The 26,452-nt window shown below is 38.9% G+C and overlaps 1 protein-coding gene across 8 annotated transcripts in view; it reads right to left on the reverse strand.

The window, feature by feature from the left end:
* Cacna2d1 (calcium voltage-gated channel auxiliary subunit alpha2delta 1) overlaps positions 1–26,452 on the reverse strand; it is a 428,021-nt gene that overhangs the window by 24,757 nt on the left and 376,812 nt on the right. For 5 of the 8 annotated variants that reach the window (XM_013070350.3, XM_013070349.3, XM_087206742.1 and 2 more), the window contains 7 exons: positions 25,778–25,849; positions 24,344–24,415; positions 20,929–20,990; positions 15,098–15,174; positions 13,853–13,873; positions 13,136–13,196; positions 824–921 (listed from right to left, as the gene is read on the reverse strand). In XM_013070350.3, the coding sequence (XP_012925804.1) occupies positions 824–921; positions 13,136–13,196; positions 13,853–13,873; positions 15,098–15,174; positions 20,929–20,990; positions 24,344–24,415; positions 25,778–25,849 (463 nt within the window). The remainder of the gene's footprint in view (positions 1–823; positions 922–13,135; positions 13,197–13,852; positions 13,874–15,097; positions 15,175–20,928; positions 20,991–24,343; positions 24,416–25,777; positions 25,850–26,452) is intronic. The other 3 variants (XM_013070351.3, XM_004839765.3, XM_087206741.1) reach the window with 1 other exon arrangement.

The raw sequence follows: 26,452 nt of genomic DNA on the forward strand, positions 1-26,452 counted from the left end.
TAAACATTTATACGGTCTTGGGAACTAGAGGCAGTGAAAAAATAATTCCAATTTTCCTGGTTTTCTGAAAATTTATTATGTATATTAAGACAAACATTTACAATAAAATTTCTCTTTGTAAAGACTATATGGGTGCAGGGTCAGGGATTTAGCTCAGTGGTGCCATGCCTGCCTCGCAAGTGCAAGGTCCTGAGTTCAATCCCCAGTACTGGAAAATAAAAATAATAAATTTAAAAACAGATTATAGGGGTGCTACATAATTTTGCTATCCAATTCAAGATAGTTAGCAATCTTATTACTTATTAATAGAAAATAAGCAGTGACATAAGGTAACACTTAGGCCCTGGCTTAGGTTGAACTCACAGTGAGACGAAAGGTCTGGAACCCCCTGGCAACACATGAACTGGGGGCCTCAGCTGCCCAGCACAACTTTTGAGTACCTCTGTGAAGCAGCCTGCTGATTCGCACTGAAGTCAAGCCACTAGCAAGTCGTTAGTTTTTGTTTGTGACAATTTTAAAAAGCAAGAGCTTCAAGAAATGGGTTTTTCACTTTTGATAAGTAATAAAATGCTTTAACTCTTCTTGATATAAAGAGAAGAAAAAACATTTTTTTACAAAGAGAGAAAGGAGGAGACGAAGGAAGAGAAAGATGGGGTATGGATCAAATTGTTACATTTTACCATTAAAATTCATAAAGTATGCAAATCGATGAGCACACTAATAGACTAATAGGGTTACTGCATGATATGCTAATAAGAGCTGAACTTTGACCACATCAGATTAAACACACTGAGGGAATTACTGCAGATTAATGCATACTTACATGATGGGTTGTTTGGAGTTTTTCTGTCAATAAACTCATTGAAATTTAAAAGGAATTCAGTGTTGTTATCAGATGGTTTAAGGTCATTGCAGTAATCTCTGAAAATACATATTTAGGGTATTAATAGTAAAACTTTACTGGGCATTTAGAAATAATAGACTTCTTCTTTTCATTTTCTCCCCAGCTGCATAGCTTTGCAAGCTGTTGAACTTCTTTTTATCTTTATTTCCTCATCTCCACATGGAATAATAGTTTGTCATATCTTAGAGGTGAGATTACAGACAATAAATATGTGTTAAAGCTGGTCTCTGTTCAGTATGCATTAGGCTTCGCTGTATGTATTAAACTATTATCATTGCATATTATAGGTTTACAGTTCTCATAGAAATTATAACAGGAATTTAAAGACTCATTCATTAAAATATTAATAAGTTGATTACATTAACATTTCATGAGAAATTATTGTATTAAAAATTAGTGAAAAATATCTCTTTTATTCCCAGCTTAACAGACAAGTACGCTCTCTTCATTCAGCCAAGGGCAAGGATTTTCTTAGAACATGATGAAAATATGTTCACAGAGACAGGCAGTTAGAAAAGACAGGGTTATTTTAATACTTTCAAATGTTGTGGTTGTTATTTTATAAAAAATTTCATTGTTTTAATGTCTTGCTTGTTAACTGTAATACAGAATCAGAAAGAGTATCAGAATTCTGTCATATCAAACTACAATGTTCTATCTTTCCCTTTGAATATTTTGGGCACCCATGATTTTCAACATCATAATCTGGTTATTTGAAGACCACTAATTGTACCAAACGTGCACGTGACATGTTCACTCTGGTCCACCGGAAAACCGCACACACTGGTATAACCACTGACCTCACCAGCTTGACCTGCACAGGAAGGCTGTCATGCTTGTAAAAGTGGATACTTTTGCCAAATTCTGATTTTTTTTTTGCTTAAAAGCTCAAATTTTCTCATTGGCAACAAATGATGTTTAAATGTTTTCTTCAAGATAAAGGGCTCAATGGATTCATTTTTGAAAAATGTCTGCTGGATATCACAGGCTGAATAGCTATCATTCATTTTTTCATCTCCCATTTAAGTACAATAATATATTTTAATAGAGGCAAAATGACCCGCTTAATTCAACTCCCAACTCAATCACACAAGTCCTTTTCTCTGAGACATTCAGGTTACTCTAGACTTTCCAGTCTTATCAAACAATAATAATAATAATAATAATAATAATAATAATAAAGAATAGGCTCCAATCAAGTTAATGATTTTTACTGGCTCAATTCTGGACATTTTGGAGTAAAACTGGCTTTACCCCCATGTGGGTGGCTGGTAGTGACATTGCTCTGATTCATGCTAAGCCACAGTTCTGCCATAGCTTTGCCCTCCGGCACAAATACCAATTCAGGAAAAGGGCAAACCGCACTTAGCATCATTATGAAAATACCTGAGACCTGGTGGATCCACTGAAAAAATTTAAAATCCATACAGCTCAGGAAACCTTAGTCTGACAACCACAGTCAGAAATGATTCAGAAATTCAAAATAAAAATGAAGCAACACAGATCTAAGGAGCTCACAATTAGAATTTCCTGGGCTAATACAACCAGAAGAAAATGCTTGAGACAAAACACAATTAAATAGTAACCAAAGAATAAACATTTTCAGATGCAAAGCCATCACCCAAACACAAAGTCTCCGAAGACACAGCAGAACCAAAAGTCAGAACTTCAAAAGGAAAAAACAAAAGAACAACTTCTTGGCTTATGAAAAAGTTTAGCCTAGAGGCAAGATTTAGAAATCTGACATGCCAAATTTGACATGAGGTGTTGACAGAGCTCAATTTGATTTCTTCTTGCAGCACAAGAGCCATGGCTGGTGAAACTACCAGTGGAAGAAGACAAATCCTGTCAGAAGCAAGACAGAGAAGATTTAAGCAATGGAAACATGAGAAACCCTGAACGCTGTGTCACTGGAATGGGTTTCCTGGCGATAGATCGGAATGATCCGGAGGACAACAGGAAATTCCATCGCCAGAGCCCGCTGGATGCCGAGACAGGATGGTGTCCGAACGTGTGTCCCAGAGAAGCATTGACGACGTTCAGACAGTGCACTGCTGTTCACCCCCAAGCCAGGAGCTTGAAAACAACATAATCAATAACCCATCACCATTTCTCAGGTCCTCATCCCAGGGAGCCCAGTGGGTGTCAGTACAAAGACTGTGGTCAGCAAAACAGCTCATGGTTCCCTGGATACCCCGAAAGACCTTCCCAGTTCTCACCCTGTGCTGCAGTGTTTCTCCAAAAGAAACCAGTTTTGTACACAATGCTCATTAGTCAATCTCTCCTAGGAGGAAAAGAATTCCTCAGGAAAACTGAGGCAGCAAAATGAAGAAGTGCTCAGCTGAATTTGAAGGAAAAACACAGAACATCAGTTTGTCTTCAAAGATTTAAAGTTACATCTTGTGGCCATTTTGCGTCTCAGATTAACTGGGCTTTGAAATGCACGTGGCTTTGACATTAAATGGACTATGGTATTCCAAATCTGGCCAAATTATTTCTAGGATACCCGCAGTGCATCTGTTTTCATGAGGCTCCTCAAACTTACAAAGGTGAAACACTACACGTGAATGCTTAACTATAGGCTACAGCATATTGTTTCCTTCTCATCCTAACTCATCTTTACTTCTGATCACCCAAGAATAAGGTAAAGTAAATCCGTGTGAGACGGCTCACCCTGGGGACCAGGCACCTCAGAAAGGTGCAAACGGCACCCACTGCAGCCACATTCTCAATGTCTTCCCTTTGCAGTTTTAAAATCTAAGAAAATGGCAAATGTTGATTATTAACCAGAATCAAATAGCTTAACTTATTTCAGAATGAACAAGAATTTATTCCTAAAATCTGTAAGCTCTTTATTTTAAAATAAGTAATTTTTAAACGCCCTTTATTAATAATACTCTACATACAGGGCCAGGGATTTAGCTCAGAGGTTTCACCACCTTTTGTGCAAGCTCAAGGACCTGAGTTTGATTCCTGGTACCAAAAAAACCCCCCAACTCTACATACAACTATTGCCTCCTGCCTAAGCTGTCAGGAATGATAACATACTCAATTAGAGCTTATTTACTAAGAACTATGATAAATATTTGCATGCATTGTCTTGTATAAAGTTAATAAGAAATTTATAAGATAGATATTATTTTGCAAATAAAGACCCATAGGGAGAATCTGAGTAATAGCCACAACAATAAAGATCTGAGAAACAGACCCTGTTTCTCATGAATGACAGTGACAGAAAACTACAGGATTGCAGTCCTGCACCACACATCTATTTTTTCTCAGTTTTCTCTTTATCCTCATTTGTCACTTTATTTTCTACTGCTCTGAATACACAGCCCTCACTCACTTTTCCAGGAAAGCTCCCTACAAAAACATTCTACTCAGATGTACCCGGTGTTCTTTGGAGATTCTTTAGGGCTTACATATTCCATGCGCATGCTCAGACCTTAAAAGCAGCAGGGAGATGCTTCCAATCTCATCTTATTCCACATCTTTAAAACTGTTTCCTAATCTGTGAAATGGGATAATAATTCCAATTTACCATGGCATTGTTCTAAACAGTAAGTGCCATAGTGTAAGTGAAGGGCTTAACACATGCTGAGGCAAACATTCCCACACCCTACCTTATCTCCCATCTCAGATGTTTCTCCCTCACAGGAGCACAGGTGAGTTCTAGTTTTTCAGCAGCTACACAGACATCAAATATGACCTAGACTGCAGAAACCATCATATGCTAATCCCTAGGGGAGTAAACAAAGCCTGTTGCCCATGAGTTGGAATTGGGAGGGACATTTATTGTCTCTATCCTGTCTATTCCTGGACTTGTACCACCTTTTCTACCTACTCATATGGTAAAGCTGGGAAAGCTATACTGGTATTTATCAGCTGGGAGATAGCAGTGAAACAGCATTCCTGACAAGAACACAGATATGAGATTTTGGAGAAAATGTCATTTTACCCTATGGTGAATTTCAGTCTCTTACATTTTGCTATGTTCATTTTCTTGAGGGAAACTCCGTTTTCTAGCTAATATTAATATTTGGATTCTAAAGGAGAATTTTTTTCTAGTTTAAACTGATTTCAGTAGTTTTATCACTTTAAAATAACCAAGTTAACTTAAAGTTGCTCAAAGGTACTGATGTCTGATTCCAGTGCTCCTAGCCCAGAGGAAGGGGCTTCTGGGCCACCTTTCCAGTGCTCCCAGCCCAGAGGTAGGGCTTTCCGGGCTGCCATTCCACCACTCCCACCCCAGAGGAAGGGGCTTCCGGGCTGCCATTCCAGCAATCCCAGCCCAGAGGTAGGGCCTTCTGGGCCACCATTCCACTGCTCTCAGCTCAGAGGAGGTGAGCCACATGGATGCCAACAGCACTGACCCCCTCATTGAAATGAGAAGACACATAAACAAATCTCAAAACCAAACTTCCAGATCACCTACAGCAACCCTAAAGGTAAACGAGATGGAACACTCTGATACTCAACCACCTGGACTCCCTGAACTGGCAACAAAAGAGGATCTGGAAAAAATGAAATCAGAAATAATTTCTCAGATAACAGCAGAGATTGTGCTTGTAGTGAAAGACATGATTAATAAAACTAGAGAAGAGCTAAGGAACATTATGGAATCCAACACAGGAAACAAATGCAATCCATAAAACAGATGCAAACAGATTTCCAGGAGATCAAAAACCACTGAAAGTCTATACAGCAGAATGAGCCAATGTGAAGAGAGAATTTCAGATATAGAAGATAAGATTGCAATTAGTGACCAGGAAAAGAAAAATTGCTTGAAAATTCCAAGGGACCACAAGAAATCCAGCCAACAGCTGCTAGACAATACAAAGAAGAATAACATAAGACTGATTGGAGTCAAAGAAGAAACAGGAGAGAGTGTAGATGACATAAAAGACTGTTAACAGAAGTAATGACAGAATACTTCCCAAGCAGGGGAAAAGAACTTGACATACAGATAAGTGAGGCATATAGGACTTCAAATAGCCTTGATCAAAAAAAAAATTCACACATAGGCATATAATTATTAAGATTCCAGAAATGCAACAGAAGAATGAAGTTCTACAAGCAATTAGAGAAAAGATGCAAATCACATACAAAGGAAAACCCATCAAAATCACAGCAGATTTCTCAAGCAAACACTCAAGGCAAAAAGAGCTGGGAGTGATGTATTGCAAGCCCTAAAGGAAAACAACCTCTAACCCAGATTGATGAACCCTGCAAAACTATCTTTCAAAATTGATGGAGAAATAAGATACTTTCATGACAAAGAGCACCTTAGAAATTTCATGAATACCAAACCAGCACTCCAAAAAATTTTAGACAAAATTCTAGGAACAGACAATGAGGATCACAACCCCAGAAAGCACAGGAGAATGAACCCATTGGGCACGATAAGAAATTAAATGTAAAGGGGAGAATCCAACAAAAAGAAAATATCATGACAATGATAAGTCAATACGTTTCAGTTATAACCATCAATGTTAATGGTCTCAATTCAACAAACAAAAGAAATAGACTGGCAGAATGGGTCAAGAAGCAAAATCCAACAATATGCTGCATACAAGAAACACATCTATTTCAAAATGAAACTCATAGACTGAAAGTTAAAGGGTGGAAAACAATACTCCATGCAACAGGAACTGGAAGAAAAGCAGGAGTAGCTATCCTCTTTGCAGATCAAGTGGATTTCAAACCAACACTGATTAAGAGAGATGAAGAAGGACACTACATCCTTGTAAAGGGAACAATCCAACAGGAAGACATGGCAATCATAAATATCTGTGCACCAAACACTAGTGTGCCCAACTATATAAAACAAATACTAATGGACATGAAAAGTCATATATGCACTAATACAATTGTAGTGCGGGACCTCAATACCCCAGTGTCACAAATAGATAGATCAACTAGAGAAAAAATAAGTAATGAAATACAAGAACTCAATTGACGTCTTGAACAAGTGAACTTAACAGATGTTTACAGAGCGTTCCACCCCCAAAAATCAGAATACACATTCTTTTCAGCTGCACATGGGTCGTTCTGCAAAATAGACCAGACACTCTCTTATAGAACATGTTTAAGTAAGTGCAAATGAATTGAAGTTATCCCCTGTATATTATCAGACCATAGTGCAATGAAATTGGAGATCCATAGCAAAAGAAACCACAAAAATTTCATAAACACGTGGAAATTGAACAACACACTTCTGAATAACCAATGGGTCACAGAGGAAATTAAAGAAGAAATCAGACAGTTCCTTCAATTGAATGACAATGACAATATAACATATCGGAATCTATGGGACACAGTGAAAGCAGTCTTATGAGGGAAATTCATAGCAGTGAATACTCATATTAGGAAAACAGAGCAAGCCCAATTAAACAACCTGATGCTGAACCTCAAGTTTCTAGAAAAAGAAGAGCAGGACAAACCCAAGGCTCATACAAGGGAGGAAATTATAAAGATCAGAGCAGAAATCAATTCAATAGAGACTAAGAGAATGGCACAAAAAAAATCAATGAAGCCAAGAGTTGGTTCTTCCAAAGAATAAACAAAATCAACAAACCTTTAGCCAATCTTATCAGAAAAGGGAAGGAAAGGGCCCAAATCCATGAAATTAGGAATGAAAAGGATGAAATTACAACAGACTCAGCAGAAATTCAGAAGATCAATACCTACTTCCAGAACCTATATGCCAATAAGATGGAAAACAGAAGAAATGGACAGATTCCTAGATACATAGGAATTACCAAAGTTGAACAAAGATCTAAAAATTCTAAACAACCAAATATCAACCAATGAAATTGAAAACGTAATTAAAAACTTACCAACTAAGAAAAGCCCAGGTCCTGATGGCTTCACTGCTGAATTTTACAAGACATTTAGAGAGGAACTACTGCCACTACAGGTTAAACTCTTCAATGAAATTGAAAGGGAAGCAATACTCCCAAATTCATTCCTGGAAGCCAGCATCACCTTGATCCCCAAAGCAGAGAAAGACCCAACCAAAAAAGAGAACTATAGGTCAATCTCACTAATGAACATAGATGCAAAAATCCTTAATAAGATACTGTCACATAGAATGCAAAAGATCATCAAGAAGATCATACATCCTGACCAAGTGGGATTCATCCCAGGGATACAGGGCTGGTTCAACATAAGCAAATCAATCAATGTAATACACTGTATCAATAGAGCCAAGGACAAAAACCATATGATTATCTCCATAGATGCAAAAAAGCATTTCACAAAATCCAACACGCATTTATATGATAAAAACCCTATAAAAATTGGAATAGATGGTCTCTACCTCAATCTGATAAAAGCCATCTATGAAAACCAACAACCAGCATCATACTAAATGGTCAAAAACTGAAATCCTTCACACTAAAATCAGAAACAAAACAAGCATGTCCACTATCACCACTCTTGTTCAATATAGTTTTAGAAACATTAGCCATGGCAATTAGACAGGAGAAAGAAATAAAAGGAATAAAGATAGGAAATGAAGAAGTCAAATTGCCAATATTTGCAGATGACATGATACTGTATATAGAAGACCCCAAGAAATCCACCAAAAGTCTTCTAGACTTAATAACCAAATTCAGTAGAGTAGCTGGATACAAGGTCAACACACAAAAATCAATAGCTTTCCTCTACACGAAAAACAGACTAAGACAGAAATAGGGCAACAATTGCTTTCACAATAGCACCCAAAACCTGAAATACCTAGGAATCAACCTAACAAAAGAAATCAAAGACTTCTTCTCTGAAAATTAGAGCACTCTGAAAAGAGGGATTGAAGATGATATCAGAAAATGGAAAGATGTCCCCTGCTCCTGGGTAGGAAGGATCAATATAGTGAAAATGGCCATACTTCCAAAACTGCTATAATAGATTCAATGCATCCCAATTGAAATCGCAGTAGTACACTTTACAGACTGAAAAAACAATCCAAAAATTCATTTGGAACATTCTTGGAACAAGAAGAGACCCAGAATAGCAAAAGCAATTCTAGGTAACAGAGACATGGCATGGGGTATCACAATCCCCAACTTGAAACTATACTACAAAGCTACTGTGATAAAAACAGCATGGTCCTGGCAAAGAAACAGACCTGAGGACCAGTGGAACAGATTAGAAGATGCAGAAACAACGCCAGACCCACTCAGCCATCTCATCTTCGATAAAGGAGCCAAACAACCTCACTGGAGGGAAGATAGCCTCTTTAATAAATGGTGCTGGAAAAATTGGGTTTCAACTTGCCAAACATTAAAAGTAGACCTGTATCTCTTGCCATGTACTAAACTAAAATCAAAATGGATTAAACATCTAAATATTAAAATATAAATGCTGAACCGGCTGGAAGAGAAGTTAGGTAGAACTCTTGAAGACATTGGGGTAGGAAAAGATTTTATGAACAAAACCTCAGTTGCCCCTGAACTAGTGCAAACCATCAACAAATGGGGTCTCTTCTTAATAAAAAGCTTCTGCACAGCAAGAGAAACCACCAGCAGTGTGAAGAGACAATCCACAATGTGAGAAAAAATCTTCACCTGCTTTTCCTCAGAAAAAGGTCTACTATCTCGAATCTGTAAAGAACTTAAAAAGATCAGACCTCCCAAGTTTAAAGACCCAATCCAAAAATGGGCATCTGAAATGAACAGACATTTCTCACACAAAGAAGTAGAAATAGCAAATAAACATATGAAAAAATGTTCAACATCACTGGTCATTCAAGAGATGCAAATGAAAACAACGCTGAGATTCCACCTCACCCCAGAAAGAATGGCTGCTATCAAGAAATCAACAAATAACAAATGCTGGCAGGGCTGTGGGGAAAGAGGAACCCTGCTCCACTGCTGGTGGGAGTGCAGACTGGTGCAACCACTGTGGAAATCAGTATGGAGATACCTCAGAGAACTAGGACTGGAAGTCCCATTTGACCCAGTTATTCCCCTGCTGGGTATCTTCCCCAAAGAATTAAAAGAATCATACCACAGCGATACATGTGTGCCCATGTTCATAGCAGCACAGTTTGTAATAGCTAAAACTTGGAAGCATCCCAGATGCCCATCAACTGGAGACTGGATAAAGAAGATGTGGGGTTTTTTTATAAGATGGCATACTACTCAGCCCTAAAGAATGAAAAATTATAGACATTTATAGCTAAATGGATGCACATTGAGGCGATACTCTTAAGTGAAATAAATAGGACACACATGTGTAAATATGGAATAGTTTCTCTAGTGTGAGAAACTGAAAGTGTAAATAAGGACTAAAAGGTATAATAGATAACGTGAAATAGGAAGAAAAGGGGCAAAGGGGAAGGGGAAGTGGGAGGGGTAGGGGAAAGGATAGAAGGGAATGGAATTAATATGAGAAAATGGAAAAATGGAAACAAAGTCTTTGTAAATAGGGAGGGGTGCAGGTGTTGAAGGGAGGGCTGGGCAAGGGTGAAAAATAAGAACCAAGAGAGATTATGTAAAGGAGCAAATTTCCAATGATGAATGTCATTATATTGTACACCTAAAATGTACCAATGATTGGAATGAATAATCGATAATGTGAAATAGGAAGAAAAGATCCAAAGGGGAAGGGGAAGTGAGAGAAGGAGGGAAAGGAAAGAAGGGAAAGGAAAAATGATGAGAAATGGAAAAAATGGAAACAAGGTCTTTGTAAATAGGGAAGGGTGGAGGGGGTGAAGGGAGGGCAGGGAATGGGGAAAAAATAAGAACCAAGATACATTGTGTACAGGTACAAGCACCCAGTGATAAATGTAAACACACTGTATATCTAAAACGTACCAATAAAATTAAGGAAAAAAAAGGTACTGATGTCTGAAAAGTACTAGTAAGATCGCAGGTGTCACTGCTAAATCAATAAACAATGGCATCGTTTGAGGACGCTGACAAGCATGCGCTGGGGGCTCCCAGGGAAGAACACCCAGTCTCGAAACACACAGCCCACTAGTGGGCGTGGCTCTACTGGAGTCAGATGGAATCTGGCAGTCTCATTCTTCCCGTTTTATTTTTTTTCAGGATGCTTTTGAGTAGAAATTATATTTTCATTAAATGGTAGAGATCCAATCATATGATTTTTAAAAATATTCTTCATAGACTTACAGGTCCTCTGGTCACTCAGTATTTATTCAGTAGTTCTCCAGCATGGGCTGGAGCTTGGGACTGAAGGGCAGTCCCGATGTGCCCTGCCGTGCATGGAGGACAGTACTGCAGAGCCGGCACTGCGGGCTCCCCGAGGCAGGAGGCGGGGTTCACACTCCAGGGAGCCCTGGAGTTCCCAGTCTGAGGAACTGGAATTTGGGGTTGGAGCACTGCAGGGTGTGCACAGACAGAAGAAAGGGGGCAAAGACAACAACAGAGGGGCAGTCGGTACGCAGAGCTGTTCAGTGTGTGAAACCTAGCGCAGAGGCGAAGGCACTGTCACCCTAAGGCCAATCTGTGACCCCTGCTCCACACTGCCTGCCCAGCCCTGCGCAGCCCATGGCCGGCAGCACAGCACGAGCTGCTGTGCTCCTGTGAACTTCGTGAAGACAGGCGGCCCCAGCCTGCCAGCCCAGAGATCCCGAGACGGGTGTAAAGTGCAAATCATCCTGCGGACAGCCGGCCGGGGCAGCGCATCAGGAACAGGGACTTCACAGATGACCACTGCTGCGCAGGTACAGCGCAGAGGCGGACCGGGATCAGGAAGTGGAGTCAGGAGGGACTGGGGAAGTGGGGACACAACCAGGGGCCCCGCAGTTTAGGTGCCCCAGGGGGCGGCTGGGGCTGGGACAAAGCAGGGGAGCATAACACTGCTGTCTGATTCCCTGACGCAACAAACAGAGCTTCCAAAGAGAAGGCACATCAAAGATGCTACATCTGAGGCACACTGAGGAGATGTCCCTAGGTGTCTGCGGATGTCTAACACTGAGCTGCGCAGTGAAGAGTCTGCAAGGAGACACCTGGGGGCTCTGTGTGAAAAGGCAGCGGGCCCTGGGCCTCTTCCCAGTGTCCGGCACCCTGTTGGGCACCGACTGCCCTTCCAACATGTAGGCAGCATGCAGATGGGTGGCTCATGGCGTGAAGAGAAGACATCCAGGCAGGCTTGCTCAGGGGAGTGCTCAGAAGAGCAAAGGCAGCTCACAGAAGGCCTGGGAAGGGCAGCCGCAGGGGACAGAAAGCCAGAGCAGGTGCCCTCCAGCGCTAGGAGGATGGTTCCCCAGAGCGCAGTGCTCTGTTTTGTCCATGGGGAAAGGAAGAGCCTTGCATAGAACAGAGCTTTCGCTTTGTCAGCTGCATCTTCTCAAAGTGCTACACAGACTTCTTGTTTCTATGCAGTACTAGGATTCAGAAATTTGCTTAGGCCAATATAACAGCGTAACTTTGAATGACTCTCATGAACCCTATCTTCAGTCTCAGAGTAATTTCTTTGGAAAGTATAAACGTGAAAAGTAATATAAATATTCTGCATCTATTTTCTTAATTAATTTAGCCTAGATTTATATGAAATATATTTATTTGAATACTATAAGTATCTGCTGGGTACTAGGGGCTCAAAAGCTGAGGAAAGAAAAAGAACTCTTGGGTTACTGAATAGTTTCAAATAATTACAAGAAATTAGAGCTGGGATAAAAGATGTATATTAGGGATAGGGGCAGAAAATTACACGAGAGATAGATAGAGTAGGAGGAGAAAAATTATATGACTATGAAAAATTATAGGAGGCAGTATCACTCATGAAAATAACTTTCCCCAGAAAGCTATGTTAGAGTATAAACAAAAATCAATCATGAAGCTAAAACACTGCGTACATGTGTATAAGTATGCATTTGTGTTTGCACATATCTGTGTATAACTATGGGTGTGCATGCATGTGAGCTCTGTAAGTGGAATATTATATATATGCCCACAAGTGCAAAAACACAATTCTTCATTACTATTGGAGGTACTAAAAGTTCCACAGAGCAAGGCTGCGTCTGCCTTGCTCAACACTGTGTTCTGAAGTTAGCACAGCGCTTAGCACAGCACAACTGCTAAGTATTTGACGAAGAAATGAATAAAAGAACAGGATAATGTAAAGTTTTAAAGTCATTGTTCCTCTTGGTTCCATAATTAGGCACTGAATCAAAATAGGGTGGTCAAGCCTGATTCAGAACTTCTGTTGAAAGACTTCCCCAACCATATGAATTATAAAAAAGACAAACAAGACGAAACCAACCTTGGGGCTATGAATGTGTAGCCAGATTCCTCAAAGTTATCTGGTTTCAGGGTTTCTGAATCTGCAAAGATAACGATACAGGATTAGATACACAACACAGAGCGCAATGTTCCAAGATCTGATGACTATAAAAGGCATTAGAAAGACTACCTACTAAGAAAAATGGGACTACTTACATCCTAAAGTTGAGTCAAGCCAGAAACTAGGAATATCCTCAATGCTTTCGAATATAATAAATCATATGAAGTAACTTCATTATATTATTACAACAGATATACCAGAAAAAATGCTCTCTCTATTCTTCCTATTTGCTAAGGCAAACTATACCCAAAAAGCTTTAAAAAGAAACTTTGTTACATCAAGTATTTTATTTAGAATATCAATAGGAATGCCTAGTAATATTATGATAAAATAATTTGAATATACTCATGAATGCACTTAATGAATTAATAACATTCATCATATTATGTATGAATTAGTAGGTGGAAGGATAAAACAGACATGGCTTTATATCTAACAAAAGAAAGCTTGCATGTGAAACAGGTTGCAATGTGCAATGTATCTTCCTCCCCCAGTACTTGAGGCTAAGGCTTGAGTGACCATGGAGGAAATCTAGCAAATGAGAAGCACAGAGGATAATATCCAGTAGGAATGGAAATACCTGGAGATGTCGAGTGTACTACATAGAAAGAAATTGAGCAACAAGAAAATACTTGCCCTTCATTTTTCCCTTTTTTGCTGTGAAAATCCATCAGAAAGAGAAAGCAGGGAAACAAAAAAAAAAGAGGGTAAAGCAAAAGGGGTCACAAACAATATTTTATTCAATGCTTTCTTGAATAAAAATATTGTGCATAGATCAAAGGTTCACTTATGTACTGCTGCAGTCCGGAAAAACACAGAATTCTGAAGGCTGGAAAGTATGTCCTTTTTCTGGATTACCCTTTCTGTACTGTGTTATCTCAAGGGCCTGTGCAAAGTGGTTAATGCAGGTGCAATACAAACGCTGGCAGCCCATTAACAGAAGCACTTACCAATCATCAAAGCCTCACTACTCATCCCTTTGTTTATTAAGTGAAGAGCTAGCTCATGCAATACTGTGTTTGGTTAAAAGACCATCATATCTATTAATGCAAGTGCAAATATAAAGTTATTAGACACCACGATATCCTACAAAAAGGCCTGCAGAGAGCAGAAGAGAACTGACAGAGAGGTGCAGGAAATTATAGTTTCCTTAAAATTACATGTGATACATAATTGTATTAACATATATTAAAAATAATTACATATTGATATATAGCTTTTATTTGTTCTTTGTTATTAATGATTAAACAGTGTGGAAAGGATATGATGGTCATTTTACTTTACTAAATCTAGCGACCCCCCCCCAAAAATAAAGATTAACAAGGACTTGAAATATGCATAGTGTTAAGAGTTATTCCACATTCCAAATGATGCTTAAAGAAAAAAAAAACTAATCCATTGGAGTTACTGAGACATTAATTTGGACTATGGAAAGAGTTAAATGCCAAGCACAATATTATTCTGGCCAAGTGCAAAAACAAAGCAAAGTGAAAGGAAAGATAAGAAAAGGAAAAGCTTTACTAGCACAGGGCCATGAGAGGAGAGCATGTAGATAGCATGTGGAACATTTCAGGCAGCCAGAGGACCCTTCAGCGACAGCCACGGAGGACACGCCACTGCAATGATTCCAGGCGCACATAGCAAGGCGGGGGGGCGGGGGGGCTGCTGAGACTGCAGCACCTGCTCATATTCTATCCAAGTAGAATATTTCTTGTTCCTTGCATGTTTGGAATGGGTTAGAATCATTGCTGTAGATTTGGTGGTCGCACTCACTAAAACCTACTAAAATGGCTTGCATATTCCAAAATCTAGACGTATTTCAACATCGGAGGCTAGGAGATTGTAACAAATAGACCCTGAAGTTGCTTTCACAGTACTTACATCTGGCCTGAGTTATTGTCTCCTCTATTTTGGCTTTTATATAGTAAAAACTGTAGGTTGGTAATACCAAGGCCAAACTGCAATAGAAACAAGAGAAGCATAAACACAAACAAACAAAAGTGAAACGTAACTTAAAAAAAAGGACACATCAGGTTCATGGGAAAATCCAAAGATCTTCCTCATGGGGGGAAAGACATATTACTTTGACAAGAAAATGCATTCAGCAAAAAGATTACTTAATTACTCTCTCCCTTCCCCGCAAGTGACCCAGCTCTCTGTATGGCAGGAAATCAAGAGGCAGGTGGAAAATTAGCTACCAAACATGCCCATGAGTTAGTTGAGGAAGGAGGGTCATGAGGTCCCTTCTACCTTGCCAGAAAATTATATTAAAATACTTTGAATTTTAAAATGTTAAAAATATCCCTCATGTTTTTCAAAAATAAACAGACCACTTGGATATTGTCTCACGAATGTATTGTATGGTACTAGAATACTTTGTATTCTACAGACACAATTAAAAATCACCAATGGGAGAATCATGACTATTACTATTGCACAGTGCACAAAGTCGTGTGAAATGCCTACTATTTTAAAACTGTGAGCCTTGGGTCAGTTGGAGAGTGCCCACTCACAGGTCCATGCAGTGGCTTTTGGGCACTACAGAGACTGCCCCTTGAGATCATGGAGCCATGCCAGTCTCCAAAGATGTCCCAACCAGAGACATCTCAGCACAAGTCTTGGGCCAAATTCCAAGCACTTTGGACACAAAGAATGTCAAACAAGCACTTCATCACACTTCATTTTGTGAAGGCTCAAAATAGAAAGGTATCGTGGAGGTAACCTTACTCATTTTGAAATCATGATTAATGCGATGTATCTAAAAGTGTGCTGGTGTTTTACAACTGTTAACAGACTCGGATTACGCATTCCCCAATAGCACTCACGCTGCCTTACATGCACACTCGTGCCCTTAGATGCTCTCAATACTGAAGGAGACTTGTGAGCTACAGGTGCAAAAAGCATCAAACCAACTCTCTTAACCAATAAACTACTTTCTAAACAAAGTCCTTGATAAGATGACCGATTAAGTTATCCAAATTACACTTTCCACATTTACTCCAAATGTTAGTGGTACAGAGGTCTGTGTGCTTCTAGGGTCCCAGGCATTGTGTGGGGTGCAGGGGCATTTACAGATTCATTCAATCACCTGGGTCTCAGGTTACCCTCAGCTTGGGGATTGAAATCCAAACTATAATCTCATCACATGTTATTTATGGACAATGTAGAATAAGACAAAATATGAAATTTCAGACTTTGCTTCTCCTGAATATAAATGTTAAAAGTTCACTATATGGAGAAGGGGCATCAAGAGTTTAGTTGCTGGAGTTTATGCAGTAAAGATGGCAAAATGAGTGGTTGCATGTTACCTCTGAGTCCCAAATCCTTTGGCATCACAAATTCATAGACTTTACCAATACAGAAAGGTCAGGGAAATAAAATGTAATGTAGACTCAATGAAAATTTCTATACTCATTTTATAGGTGGCTTCAAGTGGAGGCAGAGATTAAAGTTAAAATGAGCAGCACAGTCCGTATGAAAATGAGATGACCTTTCAGGATTCACTTGCCATTTATAAAATGTGGGGCAGAATTACTGAGCATTTGAAGATGGGCTCCTAAAAATTCCTCTCTGGGAAATTAGGGCATTTTTATTGCTACATCAGCATTTATTGCTAAGAGAAACCCTAATTATAACCAATAACATTATGTCACGTGACTGCTACATCTCAGACAGTGCACAAAAATAGTGCGACAACCCGGGAGGACCACCACAGAGGTCTTAAGGTGGCCAAGCAAATGTGAGTTCTGTGGGCCTGCAGGACTAATGCTGCTCTTCATAGCTGTGATCCATTCTACAGGAAATGACAGGTGTGATGATGTCCAACTCAGTTATGTCTTCTATATATTGACACGTAAGTTCTCTAGCAATACCCAGAGTTGACAGTGCTATCACATGCAGTGTTTGCTGTTTCTGGCTGAATAAAACCAGCAGACTAAGAGTGCTGTATTTCCTCTTACAGATTAAATCTTAATAAAGCGAGTGACCATCAGACGGATGGCAGAGCTCATGCAATGTTTATGTGACTCATAGAACCATGATTAACTGAGTTAAACATGCTGTAACAAACCTCTAAGCTCAGTCATTTATTCCATCAAAGTAAACTCTTCATTTAAAAGAGAAAAAATTCTATTAAAATAATTACTCTATTTCAAAATATGGTACTAAACTGGATCAAGGTTACAATTTGGTATCGCGTTCCTTAAATCAAAACATATTTTATTTTCTTCAACTTAGAAGCAACACTTTGCTCTAAATCGTTATTTGTGAATGCATTGGTCCAGAGATTCAGGGAAGTTTTTAATGGTGGAAGGAGATTTAATCTGACCCCTAAGTTCGAAGTTGGGAAGAGAATGCCTGAGAAAACCATGCAGAAATGAGGGCGCTGGTGAGATGCTGTGTCATGGATGCAGCAGAAATGACAGGCAGAAAGGCCAGGGGGGACATGTGATGTGCTTATCCACCCAGAAGTCCATGAGGAATGCTCCAGGAATGGAGACTGATGCTGTATTTGAGCAAAGAACAGTCACCCACCCACATGTGACTTATTTCCGGGTGTGTGAAGGGGAGAGGCTGCCAGCAGAGGCCATGTGTGAGACAGCTGCACATTCCAGTAGCACACGACAGTTCCCACCAGTGGGCTCAGAACTGCAGTGGACTCAGCCCTCATCGCTGATGCCCTAGCAAGGTCAAAAGAAGGCTGCATTTCGATTAGAATTTGTTCATCTGGGCAAGGGCTCCCAGCATCTCGTGTTTATGATGAAATTGTCTCTTGGGAGAGAGGGCTCCCAGATGTCCTCTCTTCACACTTTGGAAACAAGCGACCTGTGCACATACACAAAGACTGTGTACATCTTAGGTAAAATGCTGGAAGCATGAAGATAAGAGTCAGTGGATGGAAATAAGTAAAATAATTGAATCAGTCGTTATGATGTTTCTCAAGAAGTCTTACAATATGTCAAGAACTGAGAAAATGCCTGGTGCATTGGAAAGCCAGCGCTCTGGGAGACTGAGACCAGAGGACCACAAGTTTGGGTCCAACCTGGGAAACTGCCGAACTTAGCAAGACCCGGTCTTAGTGAAAAACAAACAAAAGGGTTGGGGATGCAGGTCAGTGGAGAGATCTTGGGTTCAATTCCCAGTATTGAAAAACAAAAACAAAACAAAACACAAACAGAAAATGTGAGCAAGGACAGCGCATGGTACAGAAAGACACCAATACTCGTGCCCCCCTCCTTCTCTCCTGCTTTACTTCTCGGGAACCCAGGGAGGCAGGCTCCTGAAGCAATAGCACTGCAGCTCTGGGGCTATGCTAGCACTCTAGGGGCTCTTCAAAGGTCCCGTGTATGTTCTGGGGAAGAAATGGAAATAGAAAGGAAAGAGTAGGAAAAGAAACGGGCCACCACAGCCTATGGATTAGGGTAGGTATAAGAGTGTAGAAATACTATTCAGAGACCACCATACTTGAGTAGTGCAATAGAAAATGTGGGCATTATTACAGGACATGACTCTACAGGATGCAAAGGATTGTACATTTCTTTAAAAAGGCTGCAAGTTGAAATTCATCAATTGTTTATACATTTGTAGAGTGCCTGCTAAGCGACACTGTCTTATAAGCTCAGGGTTGAGAAATAAGTCAAGCAGGCCACACTCTGACCTCTGAGAGCCTGCTAGAGAGAGGGGAGGAAAGTCTCCAGGTGGAAGGGCACTGGTGGCTGCAGAGCAACAAGGAGATGCTCATCCAGTGAGCAAGGAGGATCTGAGCGACGAACACAGACAGCTGAGCTGACAGCAGGTGTGAGCCATTGATGGCTGTGGCAGACTTTGGCTTTCACTGACCAAGAGGAAATGACTCCAGGGGTGAGGAGGAAGAAACAGTGTCATTGCAGGGCCAGGATCCTCCTTTCTACGTGTGAAGAGCAGAAAGAGACAGAAGGCAGAGGTCCAGGTACGAGTTATGTATGTGTTGGTGTAGCAGTTCTCTCTGACCACTTCTCTCTGAAATGGAAGCAGGCATCACCAAGGGAAGGGATAGAACTCCGTGCAGGTGTGCAAAATCTGTGCAAAATCTGCAAAATCTAATCCTGGGCTGGAGATTTAGCTCAGTGGTTCCACCACCTGCTTTGCAAGTGCAAGGGCCCGAGTTTGATCCTCGGTACCAAAAAAAAAAAAATTGTGAGATCTTGACTTCACTGCAGGACTGAGATGCCTAGGCAGCACCAGGGCACACTTGAGGCTGAGTTCTGGAATTTTAAGTGATATTTGAGTTAACCAGTGTTCTTCTTTGGTTGCTTTCAGTGTGGTGCTGCTAACCATTTGAACTTAACGGGGTTTAGCATTTTGCTCAGTGTGGTTTTCTGAAGGCAGGAGAGACTTGCCCAGGTGAGTCGTGCTGAGCAAAGACAGGCACGTGGAATGAAGAGGGAGAGGAATGGGAACATAGACGGGCTGGCAACTTTCATATCTCATGTGAGTCAAAGGATTGTTGCTGTCAGGCGGGGTGAGAGGCCAGGGAAAGCTAATATGCGGTAACCTGAGAGGTGGATGAAGAATCTCCAATTGAGAATATAAAGACGGCTCAGATTACACTGGGAGAGTTACAGACCATGACTTAGGAGGAGGTGGCTAAGATACTGGGATAACAAGATCGGCAGAGAAAAGGTCATCAAAAAACAGGAGGTAGATATGGAAAGTCAGCTATGTCAATACTTAAGTGTGGCCCATGGACCGTGCCCATTTGGAAACTATTCGTAGCGCCCCCTCCAGGCCACCATGAAAAATGCAGAAATTGAGAGTAGGCACTTAAGAGATTTTTACAATAATTTGACAAACTTACTTTATGCTAGTGGAATCTAATAACATTTTTTGAGCTTTTGATTTTAATCTTTCAAAATTTATTTTAAGAAATAATTTTTTGTTTTATTTCCCAGCAGCATGGGTATGTCATAAATAAGTAGAGGGACACTGATCTATGTGCATGCAGGAGAGAGTGACAATGAGCCAGACTTCTGGAACTGAGAGAGGGGTGACCATTCATGAGGGGGAACAGGGGCCGTGAAGTCTGGGGACATGCGATTCCAAGACAGAAGTGTCTGAGACGAAGAGAGAGGGTGTCTAACAAGAAGACCACAGTCACATAAGCTTCAGTGTTACAAAGACACAGGAAGAGGACCACAGTGAAAGCCCTGAGCTCGGAGGAGAGTGAAGCAAGAGCACAAAGGAAATGCTCAGCGAATGTGAAGACACAGGGTGACTTCCAGGACCTCACTGGCAGTGGGCTGGCCAGTTTCCCCGGGCTTGCTGGGCGGGCATCTCCCAGACATCAGCTAACAGTTTACTAACAGATGCCACCAGAAGAAAGAAGCTTTGCTGTTAGGCTAATTCACAACATAAAGACAATAATGTAAACTAAATGACAGCTTAAAATAGGAAGTCAGCGGAAGTTTTAACTGTAAATTATAGTTATGGGGATTTCGCCTAGGTTCAGGACTAGTGTATGCTGTTATATATCATATTTTCATTTCCAAATTCTATACTGATAGACTTCCCATCTTTTTCATTCTGAAAATCAGACTCCATAACTGCAATATATTTTTATGTCGGAGAGAGTTGTTTTTCTATTGAAAATTGCCTAAGACTAAGCAGGTAACGTTCACCACTGGAGACATGGCTCCTAGACCTTAACGTGCATGTAAGTATGGCTGGTTGGTTACCTGTAGTCTGTCCCATTGACTGGGGTCCACGTGTAGGTCCTGTTGCCTTTGTCAATGTATCTCTAGAAGAAAGTTTGACAGATTCATTATCCCCTCATTTCTCTGTGAATTTACATCAAGAGCACTAGCAGCTACTTACTAATGTGGTGAACAGTACAGTACCTTTCTCCTCAAATGTCTGATATATTCCATCCTACATTTATTTATTTTGTTATGAGTGTGCATAGCAAACTTTAGGACAGAATATATACCCAAATAATGAAATTTAGTGACACATGAGTGTAAAACATTAACTGATAGTATTCCAAATCGATAGTACTTATTTTAAAGTAGTACCCTTAAAACTTTGAGAACATTTCCTGAGAAACACATTTTAATAATGAAATAGGACTATGAAATATTAGACAAGGCTCAGATATTTTCATCAAGTACATTTAAGAGTAATTAAGCATGTCAGGAAGTGAATGCAGTCAGTGTGCCTAGATGCAAATATACGACTAGGTTAGCACTGTTATGACTAAAGTACTACTAAGGCATCCTAAGGGGTAATGACTCAGTGTCCCTGAAGTTAGGAAAATACCTAACTCCACTATGGAAAGGAAGTATGGAGTTAAATTACATCATGGACCTAGAATCCTTCATATGAGGCTCCCAAACAATAGTAAAAACACGCTCATGTTCTCCTCCCCTGGGCACAGTGACAGCACACCTGCAACTCATCACATTCACAGTCGCCTTCAGTGTCATCATGCCCACCACAGCAATGGCCTTTATTGTATGTAAGCTGGTGTCAGATACTCCACTACATACTTTAGTCCCTTCTCATTTAGTCGAACCCTTAGAGTAGATATGATTTCCCATAACTTATTGATGAAAAAATAGGAAAAGGATATTAGGTACATAAAATTTCAAGGTAAAGAAAAATGTCTGATGACAAATTCATTTTTATAAAAATGACACAAGGCTGCTTGTGAACGTGAAGCTCCCTATGACTGTGGGTAGTGTGAGGAGGATTGGTGAGGTGGTATTGGACTACTAAAATTCCTTAAAGAATTAAAGTGCCAATGTTTCTATATTTCTGGTAGTCACAAAACATATGGCAAATTAGCATTGTTCAACAAGTTATAAAAAATGATCAAAATAGCATCAGATACGAGATCACTTTTGCAATATTAGCAGCAGAAATGATCACATCATCAGTTTTTAATTTGTAATAAAACAGCCATATAGACAATTTCAAACATGGTTAATACCTGGTTTTTTAGTTAAATCTATTTTCCAACTTCCTACGAAGCTTGAAGATATCCTCAAACTAGCTTCTTGAGGAAATTTTTATAGTTGTAAGTACATTTATCCCCAACATTTTAAGTAAACTCCTACATGAAACAGTAGAAATACATTCTAGTTTTAAGCTCAAGCACATTGTTATAAACACTGGATTACTGATGGGGTATATGTAATGAAAACAAACTATTTTCAGATTTGGGCAAATAAGATTCACTTAGCATACATTTAAGCAGAATTTTTAAAATTGTTTTAAACTTGTTTTCAGTAGTAACTCCATAAAAATATCATTAAGAAAATGGGAATTTGCATTTATCCACTAAATTTGTGACACATATCATTTCTCATGTATTCCACAGATTCACTTTTTTGCTGAAAAATTTGATTACTGAAAGACCTGACTATAAAAAAGTTTACAGGTTAATTTGAGACAGGCTTTTGTAAAAAGGTATTCGGTACAGTCAGATGTGAGACTGAGCTCTATGGGAAGCATTTCAGGATTGAGAAATTTCAAATTTCAGGCAACTCATTAGGTCTAACATTGGGAAATGTGCTAACTTTGGCCTTTCCTATCTCACAGATAGGGAAAGAACATGATTTCCTGCAACAAAAAATAATGAACTTCACAAACCATGTCTGACCTTGACATATAGAACTGAAACACTGAATAAGATTAAGCCAAATAGCACTGTAATTTGAAGGCATTACACCTTAAACTGCCAAACTCCATACCTAGAAAAGATAAACATCCAAATAATGTGTAAGTACAATATTGTAATTGTTTTGAATTTTAGAAAATAATTGATAAAGACTGAAATGTATGTGTAGCTCTTCTTATGTTTTGGTAATAGGTAGAGTGGTAGCTCGGTTCACAGACTTAATTCTTTCCACCATTCTGGTCATGAACCGAACTTGCTGAGAACTGAATCAAATTTCCCCATAAGGTCAACATTAAACCTGACCATGGAATTTGTGTTCTAATGATATTAAAGTGAGAAAAGCCACCTGCTAATGGACCATCACGTTTGTATCCTATGTCCCTTTTAGGAAGGGTCTACTGAGGAATTCACAAGAAAAGCATGCCTCGAAATAGGGTGGTAATTCAAGGGAAGGATATAAGGAATGGCATTTATAAAATCTTAAATTTCCAGGCACAAAAGCTTCTGAATCTTACATTCTTGTAAACATTAAATATGTGAATGTCTGCTTTTACTCTGCAGGTGGCTAGTCATCGATAGACATGTTCCCCAAAGAACCTTTACAAACAGGGACCCAGTTTATTATACAAACCAGTGATTAGTGGAGCTGGCTGTGTTATCAGATGATTCAGTTTCAGATTTAAATGTGGGAAAATTATAAGGTGTATAAACATTAAAGAAGATAAGTCAAACCAGAATAAAATAAACAAAAAATAAATACAAAGACAAAATAGTACTTGAAACACAATGATTAGAATACAAATGTATATCATGTAACACATACAGTTATTAAATATTAACCTCAATTTTTCATTATTGCTATTGTCTAAAATATGGCATAAAATTACACTGTATAATCAATTTCTTATAATGATAATACACACATGATATAACTTTCAAGAATAATTTTTAAAAATATGTGGTTTATGAAATAATTCATCAAGAAACCTAAAGCATTAGTTTTATAAAAATAAAAAAGTTAAAAATACCTTAGTGAAAAAAACCCAAAAACCAAAAAACAAAAAAAATCAAAAGTTTGCCGGGGATTTAGCTCAGTGGTTCTGCCACCTGCCTTGTAAGCTCAAGGACCCGAGTTCGGTCCCCAGTACCAAAAAAACAAAAAATAAAAAACAAACAAACAAACAAAAATACCTTAGTGAAAAATTTTTAAAGTTTCTTACTGGCTTAAAAATAAAGAAAAATTGGGCAGGGGATTTAGCTCAGTGGTTCTGCCACCTGGCTCGCAAACTCAAGGTCCTGAGTTCGATCCCTGATGACAAAAAAAAAGAAAGAAAGAAAAAGAAAAATTGTTCACTAAAAATATCTCTTTTTAAAGTAAATACTGGCTTAGCAGACAGAAAAGACAAATTACCAATATCATTTACCCTTAGCACATACTTTTATAATGAGAATAAGCATGAATTAATTCTTACCTCATCTTGAGATTTTACTAGAGTTCTGAAAGTTTTTTCTCCACTTTCTCCGTCTATCATTTTATTTCGAATCTAAAGAAAAATGAAATAATTACTTTATCCCAGGAGCCAAATTCCCCTTCTAAAGTGTGATAACTGATGTCATCATTATTCAAAGGTTTTCCTTCCTTACTTTAAACACATTGAATAAGAACAGAGGGTTGGTTTTACCATCATTTGTAGTTGTTTCCTAAGAATTTATTTTAAGTTGCCTCATTATAATTTATCTTACATTATTTTTAAAATATTAAAAACATTCTTAATAAACTTTTTAACCAGTCACTGATTTTTGAATATAATTAGTAAAAATTATTTAACTTATACACTGGCTACATTTAAGTGAAAAGTAATCACTGAGAAATAGAAATGTACATGTATTTACAGAATTAGCATACAGTATGGAATACTTCAAATTTCTACCTCACTCAAATAATCAGTTTCATGAGAGGGATGTTTTTAAGACTAGCCTTTATACATTTTAGTTTTCATTTGTCCTATTTAGCAGCAGAAGAATGGAATAAGTGGAAATTATAATGAGCTACTAGGACTTAATACAACATAGCTTACAATTTCCCAAATCTTAAAAATAAGTAGGGTCACATTTATCACAAAATATTCCAGCCTGCTGGAATTTCTCAGAATTTTCCTTATTTTCCATTGTATATTCCTCAATTGGTGACTTAAATTTGGCTTTTAGTAACCACAGATGCTAAGTAAACACACTTGAGGTGAGGCAAGAATCAATTTAAAATAGAAGAACGCATGTCCTAATTTAGTTAAAATATTTGGGGGCTGAACATGGAGGGCAGATAACCACTTTTTATGTAAGTTGGGTGGCCACTTATGAGACGCTCAAAAACAGTAAGATGTGACCTGTTCCTATATATCGTTTCCTTCTATCTCGATCTAAATTGAGGGGAAACTGGCTTTGAGAGGCTGATTGACCTCCTTATGGTGCCCAGTGGAGGCCCGTCTCCTCAACACTTCATCCTCTTTTATCATGTCACACACTTTACAACAGATATTCATTAACCACCTAAAACACCACAGAACTATGCCACAACTCAGGGTACTTGGAATAAGTAATCAAATTCTGTGGTTGCACAATGAGAGAATAAATGTGCAAAATGCGCAAATCATGTAGAAATTAAAATACAGTGTGACAAATTATAAAAGAAATTCAGTAGCCTTTGCATAAATAAAAGGAAGTGATTCATCGGGAAAAATACTACAAGTCTGCGCCTGGGTGAGGATATTTTTAAAGATGAAGAACAGCCGTGTTTGTGTGTGCACGACTGAGAGACACCTAAAGTGATGAGGCCACTGGACAGACTTAGAGAATGGAAGGATCCAGTCCTCCCACCTCAGGGATTGTTTACCCCTCAACACACTCACCTCCACTTTTATATCATTCTCCAGCTCTGCATCCAGGAAGTCCAAAGTGACTGGTTCCTGAGATTTGGGGTTCTGCACAGAAGAAAGCAATAAGTATGTATCACATTATTGAGTGATGCTGGGCACAGAATGATTTAACTGATATTTAAATAGGAAATTAATTCTGTAATAATTACTTACCAAGGATACATTAATTGTATAAAGATATCATCACATGTACACACATATATATACACACACATATACATACATACATATATATATACATTGATATATATATATATATATACGACACTAGGTAGCTAGAGCTAGAAATTGAGCTTTAAGTGCAGCAAATATTAACTAAGCACCAATTGACAAAATCTCAATTCAAATGCTGTCTTAGACACTGCATTTATAGTCCCAAGTTCTATGGGGGTGGGAATGGGAGGACCCACTTATAACTTTTCTTTAAGCAGCGTGACAGAAGAGTCAAATAAAACAACGTGATAATAAACCAAAGGCAACATATAAGCATACAAGTTGTGGATTCAATAAAGAAATTACATAAGGAAAATACTTTTAGAATTATGTTTGGGTATTTTAAAAAGTAAAACGAACTTTTTTGAGACCTGTGCTTCCCTCTGAAAACATAAAAGGTAAAGAAAGAAACAAGCCTGTTTCAAACATTTGAAT

This window comes from Heterocephalus glaber, unplaced genomic scaffold, assembly GCF_053883595.1.
Source record: "Heterocephalus glaber isolate CG9 unplaced genomic scaffold, H.glaber_assembly_v1.0 deba00000678, whole genome shotgun sequence".
Lineage (NCBI taxonomy): Eukaryota > Metazoa > Chordata > Mammalia > Rodentia > Bathyergidae > Heterocephalus > Heterocephalus glaber.